General features: G+C 40.5%; 3 protein-coding genes across 4 annotated transcripts; 2 read left to right on the forward strand and 1 right to left on the reverse strand.

The window, feature by feature from the left end:
- The first annotated feature begins 240 nt into the window (after positions 1-240).
- c9h8orf89 (chromosome 9 C8orf89 homolog) lies at positions 241-5,322 on the forward strand. Its single transcript, XM_006794608.3, has 7 exons — positions 241-603; positions 694-739; positions 3,158-3,252; positions 3,531-3,669; positions 4,100-4,207; positions 4,300-4,355; positions 4,624-5,322. The coding sequence occupies exons 1-7, from the start codon at positions 405-407 to the stop codon at positions 4,761-4,763; spliced, it is 783 nt and encodes a 260-aa protein (XP_006794671.2). The 5' UTR covers positions 241-404; the 3' UTR covers positions 4,764-5,322.
- Positions 5,323-11,909: 6,587 nt separating this feature from the next.
- On the forward strand, positions 11,910-16,263 carry sbspon (somatomedin B and thrombospondin type 1 domain containing). The gene is made up of 5 exons (XM_006794606.3): positions 11,910-12,467; positions 13,395-13,589; positions 13,726-13,804; positions 14,400-14,576; positions 15,805-16,263. The coding sequence occupies exons 1-5, from the start codon at positions 12,242-12,244 to the stop codon at positions 15,920-15,922; spliced, it is 795 nt and encodes a 264-aa protein (XP_006794669.1). The 5' UTR covers positions 11,910-12,241; the 3' UTR covers positions 15,923-16,263.
- terf1 (telomeric repeat binding factor (NIMA-interacting) 1) lies at positions 16,024-22,128 on the reverse strand. 2 transcript variants are annotated; one of them, XM_006794607.3, is made up of 10 exons: positions 21,900-22,128; positions 21,386-21,469; positions 20,860-20,987; positions 20,386-20,472; positions 20,132-20,281; positions 18,624-18,733; positions 18,511-18,534; positions 17,087-17,184; positions 16,897-16,970; positions 16,024-16,798 (listed from the first exon to the last, which is right to left on the reverse strand). In XM_006794607.3, the coding sequence occupies exons 1-10, from the start codon at positions 22,081-22,083 to the stop codon at positions 16,637-16,639; spliced, it is 1,101 nt and encodes a 366-aa protein (XP_006794670.2). In that variant the 5' UTR covers positions 22,084-22,128; the 3' UTR covers positions 16,024-16,636. The 2 variants fall into 2 exon arrangements, with proteins under 2 accessions (XP_006794670.2, XP_035765271.2); XM_035909378.2 differs by lacking the exon at positions 18,511-18,534.
- Between the last annotated feature and the right edge of the window lie 1,005 nt (positions 22,129-23,133).

Below are 23,133 nucleotides of genomic sequence, written 5' to 3' on the forward strand. Positions count from 1 at the left end.
ACACTTTTAACTTGTAAAAATTAACTAAAAACTATATTTGAAGGCAATTTACTGCATTTATCAAATAATTGTGGGCTAGCGGTAGCCTGTATGGATAAGGGATAATGGATAAAATACATATATATTTATCTAGGTATTATAGGACATAGTATTTGGGTACATTTCTATTAAACCTGGTTAGGAAACACAGAAAGCTAAATAAAATAAAAAAAACAATGCAGGCGAATTTTGAAGCCTGTTTCCATGGTGACGTGATGACTCGTTAGCGTTGTACCAGAGTGAGCTGCAGCCTAGCACTGCTGCTCAGGGATAACCGGTTTTAACCCATGTACCGTTAGCTGTGTCGTAGCTGTGTATAGCACTAAGGTAATGTATGAAGTATATGTTCGTGCGGCTGCTCCATCATGATAACTTGCCAGTTAGACCCGTCGATAATCACCGTAAAGGGGCTAATATCCCGGGAAAGCTCGAACTGCGGGCACCGCGGCCCTGATGCGGTTGGATATCCGACATACAGGAACTTGAGGATGGGAGCAGGTGGAGGGCAAACGGCTTTAAGGCAAAGTCAACCAAGGAAATTTCCTGTTATACAACCTTTGAGCAGTGAGTAAGCGTGCTCCATAAATGTGCCAGATTCATTCAAAGAAGCTAGCTTAACGGTCCGTAAAATGCTGAGCGCTGTCTGTGTTGTAGAGTCCAGGGACGGGAAACCTCAGCTGACTGGCTTCATAATTGGAGGGTAAGCTATGTGAATATTTTGGAAGCTATAAAAAACTACGCCACAGATATAATAAAAGAGATGTTCTCACAGTGTTTCACACTCGTTGTTTTTAACCACTATGCTAGTACAGACTGAAAGAGAGTGGGTAGCGTTACTGTTTCTGTGCCAGGCTTATATGGAAGACCCGAACTACTGTAATCCAACGTAATTAACACTAGACTAATGTCTGCCTGTTTTTATTTATTTTATTATTATTTTTTACCTATTATGCAAGTAAGGGAGGCTGGCACCTACTTATTGGCTACTCCACATCATCAGGCTTGCTCAAAAATACATAAAGATACGACTGCAAACATAAAATAAGACAAATTAATGCGGAAGTTCCGTAAAAACAAATGTAAAAAATTGCATGGAGATGCAAATAAATACAAAGGAAAACGAAAAGACCAATGCATTTCATCTCATACTGTATGAATAAAACACATTTTTAAATATTTGTGCTATTAATTGCATATCAATATATTTATTCAGTCATTTATTTAATTTTGATTATGGCATTTTTAGTGATACATAGATAACCATAAATAATTCCTTCCTGGGTTCCATATCCAGCCCACAACATGAACCACTTATTTCCTTTATAGAGCCCTGTTTTAGGGTGAGTATGAGTATATTAAGGTATTTTACATGATAAAAGATCCAAGAATTATACATAAACGGACTGGTACTTATATAATTGAACACTCTTTGACTCAAGCCTCATTACATAATAATATACATAATAATCACACTCACATTCATACAAGCACTAAGGACCTTGTCTAACATTCACACACAGTCACCCTGATGGATGCATTGGGGGGTAACTCGGAGTTCAGTATTTTGCCTTAGGGTAAGGATCCTTGCAGGACTTGCAGACTGGAAGAGCAGAGAAGTGAACCACCGACCTTCTGATTGGTAGATGACCCACTCCCTGAGACAAGGTCGCCCTGAATATAATGCTCAATAACACCAAGAAAATGTCATATTTTTAAATGAAAAGCCATACTTTTTTGCATACTGAATAGGAAATACTGTCAAGACATTGCAAAATAATGATTTGCTAATGAAACTTTACTGTAAAAGAATCGCCCACCTGCAGAAATCACAGAGCTGCAGATTTCAGCTGTCAGTTTTTTAATCTGGAAACTTTTAACCCCATGCTTCCTGAATTGCTTACTGTAAGCCGGACTGGTTTGATCTGTATTTCATACGTAGCATATGGCCAGAGTGTTCCTACATCATCTCTCCAGGACTGAGATGCAGTGACTGTGCCGGCTACTCTATTAGACACAGAATACCAGCTGGCTGCTTCCTCTCTAGATAGTTCCCTGCAGTGAAACTGTGCTTTGGTTCATTGTACTGCTGAAAAATGAAATTAGCTCCGATTAAGTTGTGTCCAAAGCATATGGCATTACGCATATGCAAAATGTAGTAATAGTATTTTGCACGTCCTTGTTCAAGATCCCTTTTGTTCTGTAGAAATCTTCTACTGTACCTGCTTGAAGGGCAGTGTATGGACTCCTCCAGCATATTTTCCTTTCTACTACATTTACAATTGTTCTAACTTTCAAATCTAAATACCTTGATCTGCCCACAGTACATTTTCCAGTCCTCCCTTTGTCCATTGTGCTCTTTCCCCCTTTCTAATCTGTTTATTTTATTGGCTAGTCTCAGATTTAGCCTTTTCTTTGCACTTCTGCCCAGAAGACCATATTCACGAGTCACCTTTTGACCATTATCCAGTTCAGGACCCATGAGGCATCCCTGCTTCTGACACTAGAGACTCATACACTGGCCTTCTTAGTCATTTGAAGGCGTCTCTCACATATTTTTTATTGAGGTTGGTGTTAGCTGGTGCTGTTGAGCGAGTTAGTGGTGTGAGAGTACCAAAAACTATTGTATGAAATATTGTTTTGTTTGACAATTTTCCATACGGGAAATCACAAAAATACTGTGACAAGTTTCAGAGGGAAGATTGTTTTTTAAAATTCATATTGAGCACAGTGCTAACATAATTATTGAAAAAGGGGGATTTCTAATCACCATTCAGCATTTTAACATGATAAAACTCCACTAGGAAACACAACATGCCACTCGACAGTGGAAGTAATGATTGCTGAAGGTGGGCCTCCCCTACGCCTCCACTGACTTTCCATTACAAATCAGTAATGGAAAATTATCAGTGAATCGTAAGAAATTCATGATGATTAATCATAAAGATTGTTACTGAAACCATTTTTATTTGATTTAATGTAAAAATAAAAAAGTATTTCTTTATAAAACTTTGACATTTGTTACTGCCATGACATGTTTTAGTTTTTTTTCTAGGTGGTATTCAACTATCTAAAATATAGAATCCACGTGTGCTGATATATTTTTCTCCAATTTTTCTAGGATGCCTACTTTAACCAAAGATGACAAGCTGGAGTTGCAAAACACCAACCCAGAGAGGGATCTCAGCGGGAGGCGCTTTCTGTTAGATAGAAAATGTAAGAACTGCAGAACAGGAGACAGCCTTATGTTAATAAAACTGAGAGGAAACTAAGGAGTTTATTCTTACTTCCCCACTCAAAATGGGCTGAATTTAAATTTGTGGCATGGGGTTTGTGTGAACTGACTGCCAACAGGTGGAGCTGTTGTCTTACATAGTTTTTATAGGTCCCTTTCCATTGACTCCAAAGTGGGACATTAGATACTTGCGGGAAACTTACAGATATAACCTGACAGTGGAATTAATGCATAGCAATTTTCTTATTCCCTTTTTAAGGTGTGATGTTAGAGAGGACCAAAACTGTGATTCCTCCACTGCCAAGAGACTACCATGTGCACAGACCTGGTAACCTCCCATCCTTCAGCCTCTCCAAGGAGCTTTCCCACAGCCACACAGGGCGACCCTTCACCCTGGGGTAACCTTTGGATTAACATCTTTTGGGCAGCTTATTGTAGCTGGAATTTCTTTAAAAAAAAAAGCATATTTCACGAGACAGCTGCACAGATATTAGTTATTATACTGAGTCACAGTCTCATGCGGGGTATGACAGATAACGTGAAGAAAGAGAAACAGCAGCCAGATAAAAGTATTGTTTTGACACGCATGCATTATCTGTCAGAAAAAAAGAAAAGCTCGTGTAGCTTTTAATGTTTAATTTTCTGGCAGTTCAAGGGCGATTACAGCTACAACTGAAAATCATTATGCTGCACAAAAATATTATCTCAATAACAAATTATTCTCAATCTTCTATTTATGGGAAAAGTGGGGTTTGATGGTCTGAAGCTTTGTAAAATGTCAGCTCTGCGTTCATTATACTCCGTAATGTTTTTACTTGCGTCTTCCAGGTACCCTGAAAGCTATAAACTGAACACAAATCGAGCTGTCCTCATTCCCTCAGCTTTAGTCCTCAGTGGCAGAAACACCTTTTCGGTTGAGAACTGCAAGCTTGGCAGGTATTTTGGCTTTCTAAACAAAATGTGACCAAGCCAGTGTTTTCAGTTATTTCTCAATGCAGCCAGCTCTGTTGTCCTTGTGTCGTCTGCAGGCCCAAGATGAAATATCCATCCTCCAACGTAATGACTGTTAAAGACAATCAGAAAAGTGAGTTCACTTCCTGCTTTGACTTCATTCTCAGCCTTAACACATCAGGGCCACGTGTACTGCCTTTACAGCACACTTAGTTTTGAAGTGAAAAAACAAACAACAAACATATTTTTGTGTTTTTATGTAACATGCTGCATATTATTCAAAAGTTTATCTATAATTAAGATTATTACTACTTAATAACAGGGAAATGTGTGCAGGATATTTAGAGATTAAATATGCCCTGTGCTTCTCTCCATCTCTTTCCATTTCTCTCGCCACATAGGCCAGTCCTATCCGGACCCAATGGCTGGAGCCTCTCGCTCTTTCATCCACAGGATATCTGAGCTGTCCTCTCTGGAGGGCGAGACGGTGAGGCAGGAAAAGCTCAAGAAAATGAGAAACCCTCGAAAGCCTCCATCCTGACAATCACCTCCTTCCCAGTCACACTGGTCGAGGTTAAAAACATTCGAGTCTGTGCCAACGACGGAAGAGAATAAACCACTTAGGGCGCCATGTTCATTTCAGTGGCTCGTTCTGACTGCTTGTTTGTCCTCGGTGATATTAGTTTGCTGCTTGGTATGGCTGGTGGTTACATTCTGGGATTCATAATTACATGTAGTATGGACTTGCTGCAACAATAAATGCCGGTGATGATTATTAGGTAAACATTTTCCAGTCTGACGCACAGCTGTCAGCAGTTTTCCACCCAGCACCTGCATGCAGGATATTTAATTTAGCTTTCTAATGGCTCTTGTATAATACGGCCATATTTCTTTCTGTATCATCTGTATCATATTTCATATGGTGTCCAGCTTTGGCCTCATCGTTACCACAGTGTTTCAGACTTATAGCATATCTAAGCTTTGTTAAGTAAGTGAAATATTGACATATATAGTAAATAGTTTAGCAAAGCCATTATTGTGCCTTGTTAACTGTCTTCCTGAAATTAAATAAATTTATTTTTGTTATTTTGAGGACCTTCCTTCATGTGTATAGCTTTTTTTTCACCACACAGGTTAATATGTGGACCGTCACACCACTTTTTGGTGCAAACACTACATATATACCACTACAATTAGCAAAATATGCATTCCATATTTACGAAACAGACACAAAACTGTGCCCCCAGATTCGAGAATGTGGTGCTGTCCCACACAACGCAGTGTTTTGCTGCTGAATACTCTTGTTCATTGTATTTGACAGCAGCCATGCAACTGTCTATTTTTGTGTAGAGAGAAATCGGGACGTGTGCGGAAATATGAGTCTTTTTGAATCGATATAAAAAGAACTGGTCCTTATGCTACTTTCTACAGCCGTCTATACTGGATAATTGTGCAGTGTTTGGCTACATATTTGAACCATTAATTCATTACTTGAACTATTTATAAGTTTTGTCCCTTTGGTGGAAGTAAAGGTTGTGAAAATGTCACATCTGACGTCACTTTAAAGTTTCTTTACAACCCTTTAAAATTTAATAAGATTAAAATTACTTGGCTCTGTGTGTAAATAAAGATGGAACAAGAAAAGAAAGAATTAATGGCTGAAATCGTTTTTCCACTAATTGCTGATGCGTGTTATCACGCTGCTACAGCTCCCCTCTGCGTTGCCCTGTGCCAATCAGAAAGGCGCAGGGGAAACAGCTGAGATGAAGTTCTGTCGCTGAGATCATTTAGTGCTGAAAGTGACAGATGAAGGCTTCTACGTAGTCTGATATACATTTAAGAGAGTTTTTGTTTCAGTTATTGTTTTTTTTCTCTTTTTGGCATTTCTGCTGGATTTAAACAAAGCAGCAAGGGAGAGGAGAAGAAGCCATCATCAAGGATATCAGTCAGTATGCGCGCTCTGAAACTCAACTGTCAACTGTGTTTAATTTCAGGGAGTGTGTGCCTAAGCTCCCTATTAAATAGCACTGAGATGTTGTCAAACGTCAGGCTCTGTTTGCGTCCCTCCCTCCGCCGGGATTGTGAGGTGTGCATTTCAGGGGCACACAGTGACCTAGAAACACAGAGCCATCCCCTTATTCATACCAAGGGAAGGGGGTGCATGAATGCCCAAATGGAGGCCGGGGCTCCCTCTTCTTGCAGGGTTTTTAGCGTCCCTTTCAAGTGTAGTGAAACAAAATGACCTGGAACAAACAGTCAACAATGAGGTCTTTAATAGGAGCTGTTCTGGGGCCTGCCCACAAGTGGTTTATCGTTTCACTGTAGTTCCACAGGAACCTTGAACAAACGAGACAGTGCTGAATCAAAAGTTCAACTGTCACTTAAGTCAAGGATCCGATAATGACGAAAACGCCAATTCATTTTATCTCACACTAAAGGCATGAAAGCATCAGAAACACGTTTTATGAACTGGAAAAAGAAGCCAGGTTGTGTTACTGTTTCACCTGACTTGACATTGTGCCAGGTGACTCTATCAGCAAGGATCAGAGAATGTAGCCTGTGTGCCAACACCTCAGATCAAAAATCTCCCAAATATGCTGTGCTGCTATCTAAATTTTGATGAGACAAGGTTTCCTCGAAACAGTTCAGGAGACTCAGATGTAAGTTTTTATTATTATTCACTGTGGCTGACTTGATAACACGTGTTCTCGCTGATCATTTTATCTTCCCACTTCTGGTTTTGTCCTTAAACTATGTGCATTTTTATACTAGAGAAAAACTCGTGTTCATTCCTTTTATTCATTCAGATGTGGTGCATTTTAAATTTTTGCTTACAACTCAGCTTTTTGACCTTCACGATGCTGCAGTCACGGCTCGGTATAACATAGACAGATGCCAGAAAAAGACTTTGAGGCCACCGAGATAGACAGGCACCAAAGATAGGCTCCGAGGCCACTCTTCATGCTGAACAGAGTCCTTTAGTTTGAGCAATTTAGGCTTTTCTGACAGAGAGGAAGAAACCCTGTGCTAACATCGCTATTAGGTATGAGATGAAAAGAGCCAGCTCGAGTCTGTGGAAAAGCACAGCGCTTTTCTATATTGAAAGTGTTGATCATTAGCAGTTTGCTGTGCACAACAATTATCACTTCGTTTGTATACTCTGGACCCCGTGTGTCTGGATTAGCATAAAAAAGGAAACATGTCTGGTAGTCTGTAGTTTGTCAGTGGTCTAAAAATTATGTTTAAGGATCCTAAAAGACAGTTATACAGTGATAAAAAAGAGGTCAAATCTTTTTTTTGTCTTTTTCAGAGCATCGTCAGTCAGGTGACATTTGTTTATTTTCATGTCATCAATCTATCCTACTAGAGTGATCTGTTATTCACAGGCATCAGTGAAATTTGACATGTTTGGTAACGATATATATATTTACACACTTTGCCCTTGACAGAGAAACGCACGCATGCATGCGCACTAGCCCGAGGCCCTAACCTCTCCACTGCTGTGTGACATTTAACGATGTGATTTATGAAATCTACCCTGATAGCTCCACCCTGCCACCTAGCCATTATCATCACTCGAAGCGTCATCTCTCTCAGGGGCAGGGCTCGGTTTCGCTCCCCACCCACACATCTTGACTCATCTGCCGGCTGCTGCTAATGTCTGCATTGATTTACATACATATGGATCCATATGCCAGGTGAGGTGACTCATGAGGGGACAATTATCAGTGACGATGTCAGGATCAGGCAGGGGAAAAACTTTCATCAATATCACATTCTCTGATGTCATTACACTGGCAGCTCTCCAAGGCCAGCCAGCTTGTAGAGCCATTGCTAGAGTGTCATCAGTCCTCTCCGGGGCCTACTGCTGGATCCGTAAACTATCCAGCAGTAATGACCTGTAATGAATGGAGTATCATTAGAAGGACGTACAAAACGTCTTGCCATAATAGACGCTGTTGTAAGTGCGACATGAAGAGCAAGGCTCACTGAGTGTTTGCACTGTGAATACGCCCTTTTAAAAACTTTTAAAAGTGTGATTTGGTGACTCGCCCTAAGTCAAACACCAAACTTCTCAACTCATTAAATAATAACTCATGTCACTGTGTGGCATAGATGCATACATAATCCACAAGAAATGCCCGTGCATGGATGAACTCAAGTTACAATGAAGGAAACTACTGAAACTCAGTTACATAAGAACAGATAATAAGAACAGACGGTGCAAAACACTCCCGCACTTGGAAAACCACCCAAATGTACAAATGTAGACGTGAAAGAATGTGCTATAAATTGAGAAGATAATAGACAAAGGCTTCCATTCATGTGGGAGGAACCGACTGTACTCATCAGGAAGAAAGAAACTCGAACTAATTACTTCGACCAGCTCTAATCAAATATTCTCTAAGAGCAAACATTTGGGTCTTTTTTCGCTTTGATGTTGCTTTTTTGTTTTTTCAATAGAAAGGCTTAAAAATAAAGTTTCTGTGCAGCACAGAGGAAGCATTTTCTTAGTCATGGATGACATCATCTTTACAACACATGCCATCTTGTAAAGGTAAATTCTAGTATTTGTCAACCAGAGCTTTTGATGTCAAGAAACTTTTTGAAACTATGGGAACCCAGGTCAAGTCTTCCCTTGAGGAGAGCCAGTTTACATTCCCCATATAGATGAGATGAAGCTAGGGCTGACCCTTCTACCTTCCCGCTGCAAGAAGGGGAGGACAGCAGACTTTCATTTATTACTAAATCGATCTTTCTTTGTATCTCCTTCTATCTCTGCTCTTGCCACAAATGAAGGGGATGGATGACGCAGCAACTTGCGACACTGTTTGGAGATCATAAATATGCTCTATTACTGTTGCCCGTCTTGTGAAACATTAACCGATGTACACTAAGATGACTGGGTGTGTTGCTGTAAGGCTGATTGTCTCCGACAAATGAGCAGTAAGGGCAGGAGGTCCATGGCTGGGAGCCTGTCACATGGAAAACACACATGCTTTGATGTGCGCTTCCTTCATGCTGAGGCTGATGCTTCTGAACGTCTTGCATCAGTGGACAGATCAAATCAGCACTATAGTTGGACTTTATGAGAAAGCAATTGGTTAAAAAGTAAGATACTTCACAGCTTGGATTATTTATTGTGTTTAATATTTGTAGATTTAACTTTAACGTACTTTAACTTTAACTTAACTTTAACTTTCACTGATTCAGACACTTGCTTCTTAGCGATGCCTCTGCTGATGATTGTGGTGGAGATGAAGGCTATTACTGTCGCTTGACCTACCTGCTCCATAGCATGAAGAATAATCAAAGGATCCAGCCAGACCCCCTTGTGAAAGATTATTTTTCAAGACAGCGAAGTATCCAGTTATTACTAGTGTCTAACTCTTCAATAGCAGGAGGCGTGAGGAGGCCTCATTTCCTGCTGATGCTCCCTGCAGAGGCCCCATTTGTTGGCCGTAATAATGTGGAAGAGGCTGAGCTTCTTCAGCAACAGTAACAGTCAGGCCCCCTGGAGCATATAAGTAAAGAATGGTTTTTGTCTGCCCTCTCCAATTTGTCATCATCAATCAGCAGCAGCATTAGAAATCCTTGCCATATATTGTGTAGCCCTCCATCATGCCATTAAAGAGGGCACGACTGGGCTTGTCCTACATTATAAAGTTGATAGTCTTTCATTTCACATTGAGGAGTTTCAGTTTTTACTGAAGAATTGTGAATTATGAATATTAACACTACACTGCGGTTTGTAAATAATGCAAACTGGAGCTCCTGTGCAACGTACAGCACTGTGAAAAAGTATTTGCCTCCTAAACCTAATAACTGTTTGTGCCACCTTTGGCAGCATGAACTGCAATCAAGCGTTTGCAATAACTAGCAGTGAGTCTTTTGCATCACTGTGGAGGAATTTTTGACCCACTTGTCTTTGCAGAATCGTTTTAATTTATCTACATTTAGGGGTTGTTTGAGGTCATACCAAAGCACTTCAACTTGAATTATGGCTGGACTTTGACTAGGTCACTGCAAACCCTCTTTTTGTTTTGTTGGGCCATTCAGAGATGGACCTGCAGGTGTGTTTTGGATCATTGTCCTGCTGCTTAAGCTGAGGGCTCTTGAGCTTTAGGGCATGAACTGATTTCTCCTTCATGATCATCTGGTAAAGAGCAGAATTCATGGTTCAATCTATTATAACAAGTCTTCCAGACTTTGAAAAAAGCAGAGCAGCCCGAGACCATCATATATTCTTTTTATAAAATGCTCGAAATGTCTTCGAAATGGATCTTCAAGATGTTTTTTGGCAAATGTGAGATGAGTCTTTTTATCCTTTTTGATCAGCTGTGGTGGGAACTCTCCCATGGAGGAGATTTTATCTCTTTATTATTGTTGAATCATGAACTCTGACTTTGACTGAGGCAAGTGAGTGAAGTTCTTTTCATGTTGTTCTGGGTTCTTTTGGGAGCTCCTGGATGAGTCATTGATGTGTTGTTGGAGTGATTTTGGTAGGCTCATGTGAAGGTTCACCACTGTTCTACATTTTCTCACTGTGGTTTGCTGGAGCCCCAAATCCTTAGAAAAGTCTTTGTAAATCAAAATATGTGGTTAATGACAATTAATTCATGATTTAGAAGAGGTGCAACTACTTTGTCACACATGGCCAAGTAGGTTTGGATACGTTGTTTTCTTTATTAATAAATAAAATAATCAGTTAAAAACTGCATTTTGTATTTACTCAGGTTATTTTTTTTACTTATATTATAATTAGTGTGATGAACAGAAACATTTAAGTGTTACAAATATGGAAAAAATAAGAAATCAGGAAGGGGGCAGATAATGTTTTCTTAGCATTGTATTGAAATGGGTTTTCATGTTGTATGCAGGTTATAACAGTATATAACAGGTTATCAGTGATTGGTAAAAGGAGATCTTTTGGGGAATATGATTCTTTGTTTCCTTGATAAGACTGATACCACTTTCTTGTTTGCCTTCATAATATGACCTACAACCAGTAGATGGTTATCTTAGATAAGCATAAAACTGGAAACAAAGTCAAGAAGGAATTAGCTTCCAGCATTTAGGAATTGAGTAGTGCATTAAAAGTCCTTTGTTTTTGTTTAAAACAAATAGCACACATGTTCAGAATTGCAGGAAACAACTGCACGCATAAAACAATTACCTTATTTATGGCTGAGCTCAGGGGAAGCTGATATGTAGATTTTTTTTGACAGCCTCTGACCAAGTGAAGCTAATCTTTAGTCTACATAAACCTCACAAGCAAAACAAACACACAGACAAAATCATACCCGAACGGTTTGGATTTCTGCTGGATTACAGGAACTTGAAAGGGAAAGAGAAAAAGGGAGAGAGGTGAGAAGGGGACGGTGTTATACAGTAGAACAATTGATTGGAGACCTGCCAAATTCTCACATTCCTCCCTTTCTTTTGGGACTCGGAAACCTGGGGTGGCAGAAGGGCACAGGTATTCTGAATAAAGAGGGTCAGAAAAAAGGTAAACAAGAATAAGGCAGGTAAGAAAGAGGCAAAAAAGAAAGAACAGAGGCGGGATGGTAAAGCATGCATCACCAGCTCACCCCTCCCTTGTCCTCATCGTCTCCTCCCGAGTGTGATCGACTGGAGGGAGGTGCTCAGCTGGGAACAGGGAGAGAGACACCAGCTTTGAGGAAAGGCAGGCACACACAACACGAAAGCCAGTGCTGGAATTGGGTGTTTTGTACTGTAGGTTGCATTGCAGACCTGTTTCTGGAGGGAAACTGAAGGGCTGGACACAGGAGACGGACACAGGAATTCCAGGTCACAAGGGCTCCTGTGGCAGAGCTCAGTCCTGGCTGGGTTGGGCTGGGCTGGTATTCCAACCTCTCCCTCTCACGGTCATGAGCATGAAAGAAGCAGAACCAGAGCAGGAGTAAACACAGGTAGAGACGTGTGTGAGCACAGACTGGGGGGAAACCAAGAGGCTGGCATCTTACTTCAGAGGTTGACTTCTGGCCTCACTCCGTCATGATGGGATTCTCTGTTGAGTTTGCCTGCTGGTTGCTGGTAGTTTTTGCTCTAGGTGAGAACCACCTGGTGAGTGGAGGTTGTTCAGGGAAGTGCTGCCGAGGCAGAGACACAAACTGTTTGACAACTGACTGGAGGATGGACCGTGTGCACGGCACATGCTACTGTGATGAAGGCTGCGTCAGAACTAAAGACTGCTGCTTTGACTACTTCACAGAGTGTCCAGGTGAGTGATGAATGGAACTGTTTGTTTTTTGGTGCGCACCTTAACTTTATGATACCCGACCTCTTGCTATCTTCTAAATCTGTTGTCCAGAAGATAAAACAAGACAAATTATCACCACTATCTGGTCATTAGTGGGCTGCTTATCACACAACATACCTCTAATGAGAGAAGTGGCATGGGTGGATGCGTTCCACATTTTCCCATACATGTCAAATTGTGTGCATTTAACTTCAGTCCTTTCCAACTCTTCTGTGCCTTTTGTTGTTTTCTTCAGCTTCTAACATGGCGCAAACCTCACATAATCTCTGATTTTGTGTTTCTTGCATGTGTCTCACCTGCCGCATTACAAAAAATAATCAGCACACCAAATAACCCCAGTAGCTCTGAGCCTAGCCTCATTTCAGTGGGCTGGCTGGCCCACATAATGGAATTAGTACAAATATTTTAAGAATGTGGTTCTGTCAATCAGTTGTAGCGATAACAGCTACAGTCAAACAAGCTAGGCACATTTAATATGTGTTATGGGCCAGTAGTGACTAAATCTGAATGTTTAATGCATCAAAGTGGAATCATAGAGCAGGCACAAAGAAAATAAATCACAGGACTCAGTCACTGATTGAGCGGCGCACTTGGCGCACTGTCAGAATACTTGTAGCAGAGCAGGAAGCACTAATTCCACAAGTCACAATCAATGCTTCATTAATCCAAAGTTATTTCCTGGATATTGAGTCACATTCCACTCTTCCACTGGAATATTATAATTATTCGTCCCTTAAAGAACAATGGTATATCTTATTGTCGATGGGAATCCTGGCACAAAAGCTAAGATCTTAGGGAGTGAGTCTTTGGTTTAAATGCAGTTTAATTGTTCGCTGCAACAGAGGATTTCCTCTAATAACGTTTCTCTCTTGATACTGGTGCCAACAGCTCAGGACTGTGTTGTGAGCGACTGGAGCTTTTGGAGCGGCTGTGCCAAACCCTGCCAGCCTTCGGTGCGAATCCGTGTTCGTCACATAGAGCAGCAGCCCCACAACAGTGGCCAGCCCTGCCCCGGCCTTGAGCAACGAGCTGGCTGCAGGGAATACAGAGACCACCTGGGTAGACACTGTGGCTTCAATTCAGGTATGCAACCAGATAAACACTCTCTGGTTTTACTGTATCTGCATTTTTGTGTGTGCGCGTGTGTGACGTTGCATGCATATTTTCTTGCATTTGAGCCTGTTTTGTAATTCATAGATGATCTGGTTTCTCTTATCAGGTCCTGCACTCATCACCAGCATGGCGTTTGCCAAGGGAAGGCCCAAGCACGACAGCTACGGAAACCCCCTAAACCCTGGGTAGGTTTCATATCATGGTACTATAAAGCCTGCAGACGCTCTCTGAAACTGCACATACCTCAGGAATCTTTGAATTCAAGAGTTGAAAGGTTCATGAATGCTTTCAGGGGAAAAACCTCTTTTTTTGTGCTTTGTATCACAAATGAAATTGAAAGGAGATAACAGCTCCACGTTTTCCTACCAACGAGCTACCTGTAGGTGTTTGCCCACCTGGCCTTCTGTCTACAGACCATTAAACATAGCGATGCTGAAAGACTGCCAACAATCCTTTGAAATGAAATACTCAAGGCTGTCACATGAAAAGCGCATACACAAAAGGTTGGGATGACAGTAGGTGCGGTATTGCGAGCAGTTCAAAGCATCTATATGCTTAATTATTGTTATTCCTTTCATTAGAGCTGTGTCCCTGCTACTGGGGATAAAGTGGGTTTTTCTTTTTTACTGATCAGTAATTCCCAATATCGCCTAACCAAGTGATGATGCCTCAATGTCCCTCTCCTGTGCGTTAAGGGTTTATTTTGTTTGAATTCTACTGTCTCAGTATTCCAGGATTTACTTTGTTCACCTTCATTACTCTAATCCTGTCACCCTTTAGGTTTTGTGTGGAATTCAAGCTAGAGTCACGGACGCCCCACTGCACTGTGGAGAACCGGCCCCACACACTGTGGATGCGCTACATAACAGAGGGCTTTAACGTGTGTGTGGCATGTGAACCTCCTGCCATGCGAAACAATACCAGCAGCTGCCAGGGAGACGGTCGGGAATCAGACAAGTATGCAGTTATCGGCCATTTTACATGTGTTTTTCCTCCAGTCCAGATATATTTAAACTGTTTGGCTGTTTACCAAAACACATTTAATTTACAGCTGAATGTGGTCTAAAAGGGCAGACTCTCAGCTTTTATTCTTATTTTTTTACAAACTGAAGGAACATTTAGGAATGGTGGTTATTTATTATGTAGCCCCCTTTTTCTTTAGGGACCAAAATATCTGACTGAAAAGCTGCTTCATGGACAGATGTGGGCTTCTCGGCTTAGTTTTTGAGCAATTTTGAACGTAAAACATCTGGAAAAATTCCAAGTGTACCATTTGCATTTGAAAACTGTGGGTTTGAACCCACAACTTTCAGATTTCAGTGGTAAAAACATGTGAGAGAGGCAGAACTTTAGAAGTGGTGAATGTTTAACAAAGAGATAATAACTCAATGGTGTGCTAAGCAAAGTAAAAAGGCATGATTTTCCATTGATAATTAAATAATTGTAGATGATCCGTTCTATGGTAAAAGAACACCCCTCATAACACCTAACCAAGTGATAACCATTGCCCAGGGGCAGAAAAACACATTTAAACATCTAACAATACCAGACAAGTTGTGAAACAGCATTTGTTTGGACTAATGAAAGTATAACATGTATATTAAGAAGAAAAAGACTAAGAATGTTTCATTATTTGAAGCAGACAGCAATACTTGCAAGATGGAAGACAGAATGAGAAGGGAACACAACCCAATCGAGCATGCACTTCAAGTCCTGAAGAGCAAACTAAATGGCAAAAAAAACTAAAGGCCTGGAAAACCATCAGGGAGGAGGAAACTCATTAATGTGCATGGCTTTCAGTCAGTCTGTCAACCATAACTAACAAAATCCTAAAAGGTAAACATTTTGGTTATGATTATGCTCACTTATCCAATTTGAGACCCTGAAAGGAGCTGAATTAAAGCTGAAAGTCTGCATTGAAATTGCACTTTAATCTATTGCACTACCGTACAGAGCCAAAGTTATGGAAATTGTGTTCCTGCCTACAAAGCCCTAACTGCACGATTTCACATAAAAATCTAAATCAGTTCATAAAACTTAAAACAGCTACAAAATTAGTCCACCTTCTGCTTCAACACTTAATGTGCCCTTGCCTTAAGCTAAGCAGTGCTGAGATCTTGTGAAATGACTATGTGAAACCATGTGCATAAAGTGGTATGAAACCAGTGGTTTAACTGTGCTGCAGGGAGACTGTGCTCCACTGGCAGGCGGTGGGGAACCCGCAGTGCAGCGGGACTTGGAAGAAGATCCAGAAAACTCAGCGGTGCGCCTGTCCTCCACAACACAGTTTTGTCTTCATCTGATATGGATTTCACGTGAACATCTGAAAACCAATAATCAGTGGGCAGCCACATGCCTCAACACATCGTCTCTCTATCAACACTAAGAGGAGGCCTAATTTTGCAGATATGTCTTTTAATATGGTCCAGATCAGTGTAAAGTATTTTTAAAAAGCAGATTTTCATACACATTAAAATAGAAAGACACTTGTACAGCATTCCACCTTTTCCTCACACACATTAAGCACACTTCCTTTTATTTTGGTTATAAAACAATGCTATTGTACTCTTTTCCAAATGTCTTGTCTTACACCTTATTTATCTAAAAAAACGTGGCCTTAAATATAAAAAACTAAAAACTTTTACATCGTTTCCTGTGATTGCTCTCTGGTGGTATGACTTGGTGCACACAGCAGCAGCAAAGCACATACACTGACACGGTTAAGGAACTAACTCAGCTTTAGCTGGTCAGCTAAAAAAGACTGAGTGAAATATACAATTATGTTTTACTGACACATTGTCACATTGTTACACATTGTCAAATTTACCCAGTCACAGCAGACCAACTTACCCAGATCACTGTTCTGTGCTTGAGCACCCTCTGGTGGTAAATTGTTTCAGTGCAAACATAGCAGAGCATGCAACTAAAATCATTAAAAAAAATCAATAGAAAAATCAGGTGATTTTATTTACAGGTCAAATGCTACATTGTACGAATTAGAGAAGCTCTGTGTGTCTTTATCCCACTTTATGTGCCCTCATTAGAACTCTCCAGCGGTCTTTGAGCATGGTGCCGGTGCGCCCTTCAAAGTCATAATCCATTAAGATACGAGACCACTTCCCCTGCCCGTGACGTTTAACACCATCCTTGAGGTACTTGTCCAGCTGGGAGGTCCATTTCTAGATAAAAAGGAAAAAACATAAACTCCTGCTTTCTATGCTTAAAGGAATATTTATAACTCCTTAAACTGATTTGTGGATTAATTGGTTCTACTTACTTGAGGGGGTTTTCTTGTTTTTTGTACCTTTTTTGTGTCTGGTGAATTTTCTGTCATCTGGGATAACTCTGATGCTGTAAGGTTTGAAATTAATTTACTTGTATTCAGGCTCAAATATGATGTGCTGGTAAATAAATTTCAAAAGAAAAATTCAGAAACCAATCAAAGCCACAAGAAAATTAAAACCCACCATTACTGGAGATTCGACGTGGAGAAAAATGACGCTTCTTGCATGTATCAGGCTTCCACACATCTGTATTTATGGTTGAGAGTAGTTTCCGTTTTGGTCTGTGGAAGAGTAATACAGTGCGACACAATTATTTCCTTAACCTACATGTGTAATTTAAGTGACCCTGAATGTGACATGGCAGTACTTCAGACACTGCAGATTTACTGGGATTTTCACAACCATCTCTAGAGAATGGTCCCAAAAGAGAAAATGTCCAGTGAGCGACAGTTCTCCGGGTGAAAATCCCTTGTTGATGTTAGGGGAGAATGGAAACATGGCTTTGAGCTGGTGGGAAAATATGCTGCAGGACAGCAACTCTGAATGCGCATCAAACGTCAAAGAAGATGCGCGACAGCAGCAGAAGGGCACACTGCACATCCTGATGGTGGGGGTCAGAATTTGGCACAAACAATATGAAAACACGGTTCAGGCTGGTGCTGTAGGGAATATTTTCTTGGCCTGTCCCCGAAATAGGATTTATGTTTCTATGTGAAATCTATGTCACAGGTACACTAATCAGAAACCCCTCTGAAACTCACACCCCAACTACTTTGAGTGGCCTCTTGATTCCTCCTGTGCATTTCCTGCTTCTTTCGAATGAATCAGTGAGAGAACATCAATCCCTGCGTCAATATATGGACTCTCAGATTGAATTCCTTGAGGGAGATTCCTTAAACTATCAAGACTGATGTGAGGGGATGTAAAAAGAAGTGGAAAAACTTCACCAAGGACACATTTTTTTAGCCTCTGGGGAGAAAACAAAACTAAACAAAAAAACCCAAAAGAAACTGGAAAAAGGGGACCTAGGAAGAGAAGAAGTCCTCGAATCATTTTGGCTGGCAGAGGACATAAAAGATCGGGACATAACTGTAACGCGTTGTGCACAAGTGCGAATGCCGACAAAGGCATTGGCCACAAAAGTCTGAATCAGCCGTTAGTACCAAGCAAGCATAGTTACAATGCCACAGGCTGCCTGAATATTGCCATATGTCCATCCCTTTATGGCCACAGTACTCCCATGTTCTGATGGCTGTGTGCCATGCCACAAAGCTCAGACCATCTCAAACTCGTTTCTTGAACACAACATGAGTTCACTGTACTGAAATGGCCTCCACAGTCACCAGATCTCAATCAAAGAGGGCAGCTTTGGGATGTGGTAGAACAGGAGATTCATATCATGGATGTGCAGTTGACAAATCTGCAGCAACTGTGTGATGCTATCATTTCAATATAGACCCAAATATCTGAGGAATGTTTTGAGCACCTTGTTGAATCTGTGCCATGAAGCATCGAGGCGGTTTAGAAAGCAAAATGAGCTCCAATACAGTACTAGCGAGGTGTACCTAATAATGTGTCTGGTGAGTGTTAAACATATTCTTACTGACCTGTGACATGTGGTGTTTCCTTTCCTGTTAGGACATAAATAAAGCTGAATATTTAGCATGAAGGAGAAGCCGAGTTTAAATAAATGGGGCTTTTCAAAAATACTACGACTTACTTTCTGTCCTCCGTGACATCACTGGCCTTCTTTGAAAGAGGGTTGTCCCGAGGCCCCTCGTCCTCCAAACCTTCAGTTTTGTGTGAGGACTGCACCATCTTTGAAGCTGCCTGATGATCGGAGATGTAGACATAACACAGACATTTAGCTCTGCTAATTTATGCATATAAATATGACCCTTTCATAAACTTCTAAAAACAACTAACTTTCTGGTCCAAGTAACGCTGTAATGAAAAGCAAAATTAATGAGGGCATTCATTAGCATACCCTTCCAAGTACAGCCATCAAGAGGTCATTGGCTTGCGTAAATCATTCATAAAACTTTCCTGAATAAGCGAGTCTGTTAGGCCCTGAGGACGACTCTACAGAATGCAGCAGTTTGCCCTTCTAACTAATTTGATGACAAATTGTCAATTAGCTATGACTGATAACATCACATCAGCACCTTCAGTTGGTCTGAGCGCCATTACTCAGGAGGATAAGAGCGTAGTTTCAGCACAAAAGGAGAAAAAAAGAGGAGAAATTAATATCTGCAAAAAATTGTTTGTTAAGCATTGCCTGTTAACTACTGAGAAACTTTGGACACCTCATGTACACCCATCAGCAAGCCACAGCATTAAAACAGGCACTGTGATTATCTCTTCACAACAATCCAGAGGTGCGATATATCAGGCAGCAAGTGAACAGTCAGAGCTTGAAGTCCACGTGTCAAAAGCAGAAAAAAGTGGGCGAGCACAGATCTGTGGATTTTCTGATGATGGCCAAACTGTAACTGTTATGCAGCCCCAGAGTCCCCATGATGACTAGTGTCCACTGATCGGTGTATTTACCCAAAAAAACCTTCCATCTCACAAAGAGTGCAAAGGGTCATACATTTTGGCTTGGACATAAGTTTGGAGAGACGAGGCTGAGATGGTTTCGACATGTGCAGAGATGGAGGTATGTAGTGAAAGAGCATATGCAGAAGGTTGGTGTGACAAAAGATGATGCTAAAGAAAGGGTGAGATGATCCCCTGTGGTGCTCCCTAAAGCAGAAATCCAAAAGAAGTCGACAACTTTTTGCAAAAAACCCCAAAACATTTCTAAGAGTTTAAAGTGAATTTTAAACTTACAACTTAGGAAATAAAATATTCAGCCCAGAACCTGAAACATAATACGTATAAATATATCTAGTCTAGTTTTTTAAACAAATATTTTAAGTGAACACAGTGCTGTATGACTTGTAGAAACTCAGTATGTAGGCCTGACAAACAACTTGTGAACTAAGGTTTGGATGGACATCATGTTGGCCTTGATTTTAAATGCACAAGTGACCTAGTAGAGCTTTAAATAACTGAGACACGAACCTGTAGGATCTAAAGGTTATTCTCAAAATTCTCAGAAGTGTGATCTCAATATTGACAATGATAGTAGTGAGTGTGATTTTTCACATAGTTGAGCAGACCTGTGTTCCAATCTCATTCTGATACTGGCTGTGACATAAAACACAGGTTCTGCAGGTGCTGTACCTTGAGAAGGTAGTCAGAGGGATTCTTCTCCAAATAGGCATCCAAGTAGGACTGGACTGTCTCTAGCAGGCAACTGAAGCTGAAGCTCATGAGGAATGGGTGGTAAGTCTCCTCCTGTGCAACTATTTTCGAAAGCTTAACTCTCAAACCCTGTTAAAACACATTAGTTGTTAAAATCTGTTACTGAATAATTAAAATGTTCCAAAATTGACCTTTATTTTGAAAAGGAAAGGGAGAATAACTGCCATACAGACCTGTGGAAGTTCACGGTTATTCTCAAACCACCTGAGGGCAGAGGAGGCAGAAGACCTTTCACCCTTCTCCAAGCAGACAACAACAGACTAGGCACAGGGTAAACGTATGACATTAGACTCAAAATCAATACAAGCAGCCAACATCAGGACTTAAACCCTGCTCATTTCATAATCAAACATCTGTATAGTTTCAGCACTGGTGTTGTGTTTTCCCCCCCACATAGTAAAATGTTTAGTTCCCCCAAAGAGAGCTGAAGGAAAACCACCAGCACTGCAATAGATCGTGTTTTAACTAGTTTTATTAATCACCGTTTCCTTTACTCAAGCATGACGCTCCTTTGTGCTCTCAAAATTGAAAAATGCATATGAGGTTAAACAAACTCTTTCCCTATATTGTTTGTAGCTCAATTACAAGTGAAGTAATCCCCCAAAGGCCCATACTGAGGCAGGAAAAACAAAACAAAACTTTATTACCTGTACAATCAAAAGGATGGCAACGTTTTTAAACAAACTTTCGTCTGTCACAGTGTTTTTGAGGTCTGACCAGAGTCTGGCAGCCGACATCAGAGGCATCACAGAGGCATCATCTTCAAACTGCACATCTGAAGAAAAACAGTGTTTTACAGGACAAGGAAACAGGAAGCCAACTAGGATGAAGGACAGAAAGAGTCTGCTGCTGTTAAATTTTTTTTTAGTAAAACAGTAGTACAACTACTCAGCTCCTTGTTAACGTAAATATCTAGTAAGTAAGTAGTAAGTACATGGCAGAAACTCAATGCAGGTAGACACTGTCAAGATGGGATGTGGATGTAACGGGAGATTTAGATCATGGATGTGGAGCTGACAAATGTCCACAAATCTAGGCCACAGAGAGTTAATGCATCACTGATGAAGAGACAGGTGGGTATATATATTTTTAGTCTGTGATTTCCAACCCCTTTCTCATCTTTAATAGTTTTTAATGTGTATTTTAATATAGGCTGGCATCATGTTTTCTTACCCAGCAGTTTTCCATGCATGACTCTTGCCAGGAAGTCACAGATCTTTGCTTTCTCATTTCTCTTAAGAGATAATTTCTGAATGGCTGAGGAAAAAACAGAAGAATAAATGAAAAAAAAAATTGTGTTAGGCACAACATTTTCAGAAACTTTGTGAAGACTTGCACGTATATTTACATTAAAGTTACCAACGAGAGGTTCCTCTTCCTCTCGTTTTTCTGAGTAAAGGTGCCAGTTGCATTTAACAACAATATGACAGGTCTTAACAAAAAAAAAAAAAATACATAAAAATAAACCTGGCTTAAAGAGTTTCATCTCGGACGCTGTTTTGGCGTCTACTCCTTAAACATATCTCACCTTTATATCTGTCATATTTTACGTGATATTTGGTTCTTTTATGTTTGTCCATAACAACCTTTAATCTTTAACTAATGGTAAACTTAGGAAGCTAATCTAACACCACTGGAATAATCATAAATTTAGCATAAATATACGTAACCTAGGTGCCTCACTCACTCTGGAAAGCTGAGAGCGTTTCGTTGAATTCATCACGTTTGCTCTCCTTAAAACTTCGACACAAACTTAGAAACATGAAGTCCGACATCCATCCTGTAGCTACGGCGGTAATGTGAGAAAAACTGACATCTTCTTCGAAGTTATTTACATCTGAAGCGGTTCTGTTATTATTTCCAGCCGCCATGTTTATGAATACTCCTGTTTTTCTTTTAAAAACACCCGCGCGCTCACCATTTACCAGCCAGTTTGAATTCGCTAATCGGACTGCAGCGCCCTCTGGCGTCCAGGAGGAGTAACTAAATATCAATATCACCTTGTTCAGATCGTGCCAAAACAACTTGAGGCAACTGCAAGTTGAAGAAGTTGTTCACTGCATTAAGTTTCAGATATAACTTGTAGACTCGTGGGGTAGTATTTAATTTTAGGTATAAAGCAATTCTCAACCTTTTATGCAGTCAAACTTTGAAAACTTGCCTTTCGTATTGTGGAGAACATTTGAGTACAGAAAACTCACTGTCATGTTTAAGATTTGAGGTTTATGACTTGCCATGTTACCCTGCTGAAGTAGCGTCTTAGCTGACAGGAGTGGCACCTGATGTGGTCTTCTTCTGCTGCAGCCCATCAAGCCGTTTCCCTCTGACCTCTGGCATTGCCATTTTTTGGGGGGGGGTGGGATGCCTTGGAAATATTTTCTTTTTATTGGATCATTCACTGTGAACCATACAGGTTGTGCAGGGTATCAGGTGAAATCAGCTGAGTATAACAGTTATAATAGTTATAACAGCCTTAACTTTATTTACTTTTCTGATTGTATCAGTTCTTTCATTAGGACCCTTCATGGAACTTGGAAGCAGGTCTGGAAGAACTGATTGTTGCAACAAAAAAGTGTTTTTGTGTGTGTGTGTTTTTTTTGTAAATAAAAATACATTTTTAATAAATATTTTGTTGCCATTTGTGTTATTTCTTTCTTATTTCTGACCCATTTTAGGCACTGAGTCATAAATTCAGAATTTTCCAAAAATGTAATTATATTACCTTAACTGATCCACCTGGTAATCCAGCAAATCAGTGACTTAGCTTCCTCCCCTTACCCCTAACAAGCCAAGGGGTACATGGCTACCCCTCCCTAAGCCTGGTTCTGCCAGAGGTTTCTTCCTGAAGAGACTTTTCTCTTCCCTCTGTCACCAAAATGCTTGCTCACAGGGGGTCATATGATTGTTAGGATTTTCTCTGT

This window comes from Neolamprologus brichardi, chromosome 9 (genome assembly GCF_056152115.1).
Source record: "Neolamprologus brichardi isolate AB-2024 chromosome 9, ASM5615211v1, whole genome shotgun sequence".
Taxonomy (NCBI): Eukaryota; Metazoa; Chordata; class Actinopteri; order Cichliformes; family Cichlidae; genus Neolamprologus; species Neolamprologus brichardi.

Excerpts from the sequence above, each read along its gene's own strand:
- c9h8orf89 (XM_006794608.3), top strand. The coding sequence starts at position 405 with ATGATAACTTGCCAGTTAGACCCGTCGATAATCACCGTAAAGGGGCTA. Across the intron at positions 604-693 it reads TGTTATACAACCTTTGAGCA|AGTCCAGGGACGGGAAACCT; the intron begins GTGAGTAAGCGT and ends TCTGTGTTGTAG. Across the intron at positions 3,253-3,530 it reads CTTTCTGTTAGATAGAAAAT|GTGTGATGTTAGAGAGGACC; the intron begins GTAAGAACTGCA and ends TCCCTTTTTAAG.
- sbspon (XM_006794606.3), top strand. The coding sequence starts at position 12,242 with ATGATGGGATTCTCTGTTGAGTTTGCCTGCTGGTTGCTGGTAGTTTTT. Across the intron at positions 13,805-14,399 it reads GGAAACCCCCTAAACCCTGG|GTTTTGTGTGGAATTCAAGC; the intron begins GTAGGTTTCATA and ends GTCACCCTTTAG. Across the intron at positions 14,577-15,804 it reads GACGGTCGGGAATCAGACAA|GGAGACTGTGCTCCACTGGC; the intron begins GTATGCAGTTAT and ends ACTGTGCTGCAG.
- terf1 (XM_006794607.3), bottom strand. The coding sequence starts at position 22,083 with ATGGCGGCTGGAAATAATAACAGAACCGCTTCAGATGTAAATAACTTC. Across the intron at positions 17,185-18,510 it reads GGAAACACCACATGTCACAG|ACCAAAACGGAAACTACTCT; the intron begins GTCAGTAAGAAT and ends ACTCTTCCACAG. Across the intron at positions 16,799-16,896 it reads AAACAAGAAAACCCCCTCAA|AAATGGACCTCCCAGCTGGA; the intron begins GTAAGTAGAACC and ends CTTTTTATCTAG.